This window comes from Trichosurus vulpecula, chromosome 3 (genome assembly GCF_011100635.1).
Source record: "Trichosurus vulpecula isolate mTriVul1 chromosome 3, mTriVul1.pri, whole genome shotgun sequence".
Classification (NCBI taxonomy): Eukaryota; Metazoa; Chordata; class Mammalia; order Diprotodontia; family Phalangeridae; genus Trichosurus; species Trichosurus vulpecula.
The window spans coordinates 90,691,250-90,699,862 of NC_050575.1; the positions used below are offsets into that span (position 1 = coordinate 90,691,250).

General features: G+C 41.2%; 1 protein-coding gene across 1 annotated transcript; it reads right to left on the reverse strand.

Annotated features, from left to right (window-relative positions):
• Positions 1–201: 201 nt before the first annotated feature.
• Positions 202–1,550, reverse strand: DRD1 (dopamine receptor D1). Its single transcript, XM_036752210.1, has one exon. The coding sequence runs from the start codon at positions 1,548–1,550 to the stop codon at positions 213–215; it is 1,338 nt and encodes a 445-aa protein (XP_036608105.1). The 3' UTR covers positions 202–212.
• Positions 1,551–8,613: the final 7,063 nt, after the last annotated feature.

An 8,613-nucleotide genomic window follows, 5' to 3' on the forward strand; every position in this document is an offset into this window, starting at 1 on the left:
CTGTTTCACTCAGCATGAACAAATACCTACAAATCAAAAATATACTGGGCTGGGTTTTAAAAGAAAGTTCTACGCTGAGTAGAAGCAGAAGTCAGCTCTTTTGTGAGCATGAAACCTCACCATAGTTTAGTTTCTCAACAACAATAAACAAAAGGGAGTCTTGTAAGGTTTTTGTTTTTGATTAGCATATTTTGCAGGATTCATCTTACGGTTCAGGTTTTGTGTTGTCCATTCTGTGTAATGGGGCTGATCTTTTCCAAAGATACATCGACTTCATAATCCAAAATGACAGATAAAGCTGGAGAGCTTTTCTCCAATGGTTTTGATCCTCCACCTTCTTCCTTCTTTGAGTCTCGTGGGGAGGTAACAGCTTGCGGAATCAGGTATACCAGGTTACACTCCTTGGAAATAGACCCTCTGGGCTCATGATGGCTTGAAAACACAGCCCCATTATTGTTGATGCTAACTGTCTCTATCGCATTATTAGCAGTAGGGCAGAGCCTGTAGCATCCTAAGAGAGTGGAAAATGCTTTGCGGAAGTCAGCATTGAAGGCATAAATGATGGGGTTCAGGGAGGAATTTGCCCATCCAAACCACACAAAAACATCAAAGGTAATAGAATCAATACAGAAGGGCTTTGTTTCCCCAGAAGGCAAATCAGACTCACAGAAGGGGACCATGCAGTTGAATAAGAAAAAAGGTAGCCAGCAGCACACAAATACTCCCATGATCACTGACAGAGTCTTTAAAACTTTGGTTTCTCTCTTAAAGGACATCTTGAAGGAACTTTCCGACTGGGAACACTCCACATTAGTGCCATTCCCTGTGGTGTTCTGGCAGTTCTTGGCATGCACGGCTGCTCTCTCCAAAGCTGAGATTCGTCGTATTTGCTTCTGTGCAATCCTATAGATCCTTGTGTATGTGACTATCATGATGGCCACTGGAATGTAAAAGCTAATGAGAGAAGAAGAGATGGCATATGTCCTGTTCAGGCGAGCGTCACAGTTGTCCATTGTCTCACCTTGGGAACTGACATTCCCGTCTGGTGAACTCAGGGACTTGTGCCAATTCAGCTGCACTGGAAGGAAGGAAATCAACACAGACAAAGTCCAAGCAACACTGATCAAAATGCAGGCTGCCTTGGGGGTCATCTTTCTCTCATAGCGAAAGGGACTGGAGATAGCCCAGTATCTATCAACACTGATGACACAGAGGTTTAGAATGGAGGCTGTGGAACACATAATATCAAATGTCACCCAGATATTGCAAAAGGAGCCAAAGGGCCAGAAACCCACAATCTCTGAAACAGCTTTCCAGGGCATGACCAAAACAGCTACTAAGAGGTCAGAAACAGCCAAGGAGATGACAAAGAAATTGGTCACCTTGGACCTTAGGTGGCGGAACCTGATGACAGCTGCACACACCAATGTGTTTCCCAAAAGTGTAGACAAGATCAACAGTGAGAGGAAGCAGGCAGTAAGGATGCGGAAGGAGAAGTCCCTTTCCACTACCAGCCCTCCTCTGTCCATAGTTGTGTCATTCAAGGGCATTATGTCTCCTAGGGGGGAATCTACTGTGTGTTTCAGTGTGTTCTCAGTTCCTTCCCCTTGCAAGGGTTACTCATCCATAAGTCCTTTGTAAATTACTCACCAAGCTGATCCGGAGCTTCTGTTGCAATTTCTTCACCCTTACATGGATGTCTATATTCCAATAACAATTGGCAACAAATTCTTGTATAGGTATTTATAATTTACAACCCAAGTCACAAAATCAAAGGACTAGAGTTGCAAGGGACCTTCAAGGTCATCTATTGCAATTCTCTAATTTTAAAAATGAGGAAACTCAGGTCCAGATGTGAGTTGCCCAATGTCTACAGGTAATAAATTATAGAGTTAGGAATTGAACCCAGGTCCCACAAGAGTGCTAGTAAAGTTACCTTGGCATCCTAGAGTTTGCTGATGATTTCCATTTTCCAATTCCAGTATAAGCCCTTCCAGAGTTTGGCTGGCCCCTTGTGTATCCCTCCCTGTGTCTCCTCCACAGAGAGATACCCACCACAGAGGAGAGTTTGTCAGGTGAATATCCTATGGACAGAAGTAAATCTAGGAATCTAGTGTCCATTCCTCTGGCTTGTCAGTCCCACTGAAGCCTGTCACATTAAATGACATTCAATTTCTAATATAATTTCCCAACATCCACATCAAGAAGTGCTCCTTTGTTTGCTGTTTAACATCCTTCATGTGACCTCTTGGGTGGACGCCTGATGTTCTTACTGGATTGGGAGAATCCTGGACTTCTTTGCTGGCTAATTTCAGTTTCCTTAGCCCTAGAAACAAATCAAACAAAAGTATTTTATGTTAAGGACTTTTTTGACAATGATGTTTTTGAGTCTTTCTAGCAATTAAACAAAATCAAACCTAGGGCTCCTTCTTTGAAGGAGCTGAATGTTCTAGCTATGCATACCTGTTAATCTTAGACTCTCTCAGCTTGAAAAAGCAGAGTCTGTCTCCTGGCTAGGAGCTTCGAATCTAATCCCAAACATAAACAGGGCTAATCAAAGGCTTTGGGACCTGAGTCTGGTAGCTGGAAGTTCAGAAGAGAAAGAGCCAGGTCTCCAATTTCATTGTTCAAATTCAGTGAAGAGGGGTAAGAATGCTCTTTGGTACCCAGTTGACCCTTAAAGGAACCCTTGAGTCTGACACTGGGTACCCAGCAGGCAGCAGGAGCAGATGAGTTGCAGGCAGCACAGAAGCCTTGTCCCTCTTCCCAGTTCCCACCCAACCTGGAATTCCTCAGATTTAGGGAGCAGAGTGTTCAGAGCTAGGAGGCTTACCGATGAACCATATTCCAAATCGAGAAAACCTAGGGAGCTGGACATTCCACCAAGTGAGGGATCGGGGGTTTCTTTATCCCGAGAGAGAATCAACGGAAGGTTCCCCATAGACTATGAAAATGAGGCGTCAGCTTCTCCCCACCCCCGAGCACACACACAATTTTTCCCTCTTCCTTCAGTCCTAACAATAAAAAAGAGAGATGTCCGGAGGGACTCTCGACTCAAACCTTGGCTGCTCTGGGTTGTCAATTCACCCTGAGATTCCAGTCCGAGTCTGACCTCTCTCAGCTACTGGGTGGGTGGTTCCCTCGAAGGCTGGCCAGAGCACAGCGGGGAGTCTCTGGCCCAGTAAAGCTCTTCCCGCCCCCGCGCTGGAGCTGGGTCACATATGGGCCTCCTCGGGTTGTGCTTTAGGTTGACCCAGACTCCAACCCGGGAGTCAGGACCCTCTACCTTTCTTCTGCATCACCACTCCAGTCTGGGGGCCAAGGTGCTGAGGAATCAGCTCTCCAGGCTTCCTGGAAAGGACCAGGAGGTAAATAGACGGGACCTGTCTTCTGACGGGTTCTGCCCATACCCACACCCTCCACCCCCGGTACCTTCCCCAAGGGCTACATCCCACGGAGGGCGGTTTCCCGGGCCCTCCTTCTCCCCTCCCCTTCCCGTTTTCCAAACCCCTCCTTTCCCTCTGACTCGGGACTTGGCTTCCTTGGGCAGAAAGATGGGCATTTTGGAAACTCTTCCCTTAACTTAATTTCCAACCCGCTCCCTCCAGCCATACATATGAACCCCATCCCAGACCTATCTGGGGCATTTATGCCACATTGTCAACTTGGAGATCTGGAATGCCTTTCTAGGCTGGACTTGTTGCTACCGTCACATCTGGCAGGACCCTCGAACACACACAAAGAAACAAAACCACCCATCCCGAAGAACACAGACTCCGCCTAATTAAAACCATTATTCTAATATTGGACAATGTTAAAGGAGAGAGAGGGAGAGGGAGAGAGAGAGAGAGAGAGAGAGAGAGAGAGAGAGAGAGAGAGAGAGACAGAGAGACAGACAGAGAGACAGAGAGACAGACAGAGAGACAGAGAGAGAGAGGCAGAGAGAGAGAGAGAGAGAGAGAGAGAGAGAGAGAGAGAGAGAGAGAGAGAGAGAGAGAGCGCATCCATGTGTACCTATAGGCATACCTAAATAAACACAGACAGAGTCCTCCAAAAACATCCTTTCCATGCCGGCACAACCCCAACAGCAACAAGACACAAAGCCAAGTAAACACAAATATCATTACTACAGTATCCTGCCACCCTACACCCAGCCAACGACCAACAAAGAGGATGGGCGCACCAGCCCACTCAGAACAGGGACTAAGACTAACCTTCGAGAGTCCCTGGGGAGTGGTTGTTCACAAACCTTTGCGAAGTAGGGCTCACACTCTGGGCAGCGTAGGCTCGACGCGCTGCGGAAACTGACCAAGTATTGCTCGCTTCATCTTCGCCTGGTGATCTGCTTTGCCCGGGATGCAGTCCACGCGGGCACTGCCTTTGCCACGGAGCTTCTGAACTTCCAAGCGCCGGTCTTGGTACGTAGGGATGTGGCGCCCTCTGGTGACTAATGATGTTATTCAGCTTCCTAGGCTGTTGACAAGCCAAACTCAGGGAGACGGACAGAGGATCCCCATCTTAGGGATGAGAAGAGGCTTTCACTCCCGCTTTGCTGTGGGTGTGTGGGGGCGGGGAGGAAAGGTCACGAAATCACAGAAACACAGAATGTCAGAGTTTGAAAGACTCTCAACAGCCATCTAGTCCAACCCTTACCAAAACAAGAATCGCCATACCATGGCATACGACATATTATTCAGCCATCCCGTGCTTGAATATTTCCATTGATGGGGACTCATCATTTCTTGATGCGACCAATTCCATTTTGGCATCTTGGTATTTGGTGTGGGAAGGGACTTTAGAGTTAATTTATTCCAGCCTTTCGTTTTACAAATAAAGAAACTAAGACCCACAAAGGTAAAATACTTCATACCAAGTCATGAAGAAAATTTAAAAAAACAGCATTGGGGACTGGATCCCAGGTTCTTTGACCCCCCAAATTCGGTTCATTTGCCACGAAACAGTATTTCCTAATAAGTTCTAAGTCAGCTGAGGAATGAGTAAGGAATTGCCTGTCTCACATGGTATGATCCATAGTTTTTATTACTATTATTTTTTTTTACTATTATTACAATGGAAATCACTTTATTTTCCACAGTAACTAGTTGTTGGATGCAGAAATGTAAATTGGGCATCAAAGATGAGTGGCAGGGATTTCTTCTGCCTTCTCAAATATTCTTTTATGATTTTGAGCTCCAATTAGCCTAGGAACCAATATCTCATCTACTTTCTTTGCTAACATTCATTTTATGAAAATGCCAAATGCAAAAACAAATAAATGCTTTGTTTGGATTCCTAGTGATAGTATTAATTCATAATGGACATGATTACAGAAAAAAGATTTGGAAAATGTACTAAGAAATGATATGACAGAGGGATTCAGCTTCATTATTTTTGCCATGAAAATTCAGTGAAGAAATAATTCTGGTGGCTTACACTATAAAAACTATAGATTATACAATAATCTTCAAAAGAGAAATATTACTCAAACATAGCCTCCCAAACATATACACACAGTAGTATGCATCACCTCACAAACACTGCACCCTGATGGTCACATGTAATTCTCCCACAAACACATAGATTTTTTTCAGGACTGGAGCATTTAGCAAATGATATTTCTAAGTCTGCTGCCTCTGTCCCTCTGTCTCTGTCTCTCTGTATCTTTACCTTATTGTATCTGTATTTACTGTATCTGTACCTTTATTCCTCTCTCCCTTTTTTCAGTTTCTTACTTTTTTCCTTCTTTTTCTATGTCATACTGCCATATATAGCTAAATGCCTTCTGAAAGAGCCTTTCTAGCAAGTCTAGGTCAGTGATTTTGAAAATAATAGCCACAGAAATGAGAAAGAGACTAAAAAGCTGTTAACCAGCAGTTAGGTCAGCCAACTCTTCTTCCCCATTGTTCATTTCAGAGCAACTTACTTCAGGTCTGTTATCTTTTCTTCATTTTTTTTCTTTGAAAATATAAAGTGAAACTAAGTCCCATTTACTCAAAATCTCACCTGCTAATGTGAAAAATATAGATATAAAGACAAAAAATTAACAAGAAAAGTTTAGAAAATAACAAAAATATAAACTAAACACAATCCACCTCTGTTTGCCTGGATGACAAGGCTTTTTTAAGTTTCCCTGTGATTTGCATGATGTAAGGGGAACATTAAAATGTTTCCACACTTGGAATTTTATTTATAACATTCTCATTTGAAGTTAGTGGAGTCAGTGAATATGACAGGCATTGCATCTCAATGGGAAAGAAGAGAAAAATCCTGTAAATGAAAAAACCAAACCACTGAGCCGTCAAGGAACTGAGATATTTACTATGGTTCAGCATTGGTAAAGTTGTTTTGTTGTTTTCTGATCAAAATATCTTGTGTTTGTTTTTCCTAATTTCATTTATAGGTTAGATGACCTTGAGTAGTTAAACTAAACACTAGGTTTTGCCTCCAAAGATAAATTCTCACTAGATTTCCTTTTATTCTTTCCTTTCCCTATCTATCTTGGAAAATAGAATATACTTTGAGGATTTTTTTAAATGATGATGATTTATAGTGGTTATTGATGGAGGAAGAGTAGAATGGATAAATTCCACATCACAAGATATCATGGGATCATGGGATTTTAAGCTTGAAACAATTTTAGAAATCATCCAGTCCAATACTCTTTTCTTTTATATGAGGAAACTAAGTTCCACAAGGTTAAAGGACTTGCCCAAAGTCATATAAGTAGTACATAAAAAGCCAGTTTTTTAACCCAAGTTCTCTGATTCCAAAGCCAATATTCTTTCTATTATGTCAAGCAGAGGCTGGATTACTGATTGCAAGGAATGTTACAGACTAATTCTATTCAAGGTGGAATAAATTCTCTCCCATATTCCTAAGAACTCAGTCTGCAAATCTATGAAATCAGCACAAGCCAGCATTACAGAGGGTAGTGTCACTATTTTAGGATACAAGAAAGCCCAGTCTTCTGTGATAGGCTATGTCCTGGGTGTGCTTGACTTGGCTCCTATGGCTGATTGAGCAATAATTCAGGAAAGATTCTCTTAATCCAACCCTTCTAGAGGAAACATTATCAGTTGGCTAAATCAGAAGGGAACTTTCCATTTCAGAGGTTCTGGAAATCTGCAGCACTCTGGAAAATATGGTTATAGTTACAGGCTAGGAGACACTTAGACCTCCAAGAGAGAGAAGTAGCAGACTTCATGGGATCATCTCGTTCTTGTAGTAGCAGATCTAGCACTATAAATAAGGAATTACATTAGACTGCATTCAATCTGTTATTAGAGGTTTCTTCTTGACATTTTGTGACAAGAATGATTGCAAGTGGGTGCATAATTACATAGAATCAACTACTGATATTGAGCTACAGTGTAGAATATGTATTTTTAAATGTATTGGGGGAAGGGGAGAATGAGGTCTACAATGAAAACAATTGCATATCATTTATTACTTCTGGAAAATGTGCCTAAGTATATTTCAGGTAAACTTGGCTTGGACAAAATATAAAAACTCATGCATATGTCTCATAGATATGTAAATTATTTTAAAATACTGTGTAATATTATGATGGATTCTAACTCTTTATAAGAATTATATTACAATTATATGAGAAATTCATAAATACATGACATCTTATTTCTTGAATTTGGACAGGTCACAAATGAAATTATTCTATCCTAACCTCTCTATTCTCAATAAATTTTACTTATTTTTTTTAATTAGTATGAAAAGTGCTAGTTTTAGATGCAGGAAACTTGGGTTTTAATCCTGGCTCTGACACTAAGCTTCATGACCTTGAATAAGTCATTTAACTTCTCAGCCTCAGTGTCCCCCATTTGCACAATTGGGATAATAATAAGCTTACATTAATATAGTGGTCTAAGATTTGTAAAGTAGTGTAATGCATTGTATCATTTGATCCTAGCAATAGCCCCATGAGGTAGGTGATATTATCATCATTTTATAGATAAGGAAATTTAGGCTTAAGCTAATTAACTAGTTTTCCCAAGGATCACATAACAATTAAGTTTCTGGTGTCTAATCTGAACCCATTTCTTCTGAGTTCAAATCCAGCACTGTACCCACTGTGACAGGCTGCCTCTCATAATAATTGTTACACTACCAATTTCACAGTGTTGTGAAGAAAGCCATTGAAGTACAATTTATTCCTATTAATTCATTTACTTTTAACATTCATTTTTAAAAATTTTGAATTCCAAATTCCTTCCCTCCCTCCCATCCTTCTCCCCTCCTTGAGAAGGCAATCAGTTTGATGGTGATTATTCATGTGAAATCATGTAAAACATATTTCCATATTAGCCATGTTGAAAAAAAAGCAAAAAGAAAAACAAAGAAAGTGAAAAATAAGCTTTAATTTGTGCTGTGCTCATCAGTTTGCTCTTTCTCTAAAGATGGATAGCATTTTTCATGAGTCCTTTGTAATTGCCTTAGGTCATTGTATTGAGCAGAGTATTTAAGTCTTCCACAGTTGATCATCCTTGCAATATTGCTTTTACTGTGTACAGTGTTCTCTTGGATCCTCTTACTTCACTGTGCATCAGTCCATATAAGTCTTCCCAAGTTGTTGTTGTTTTTTTTTTTTTCCTGAAGCCA

Excerpts from the sequence above, each read along its gene's own strand:
- DRD1 (XM_036752210.1), bottom strand. The coding sequence starts at position 1,550 with ATGCCCTTGAATGACACAACTATGGACAGAGGAGGGCTGGTAGTGGAA.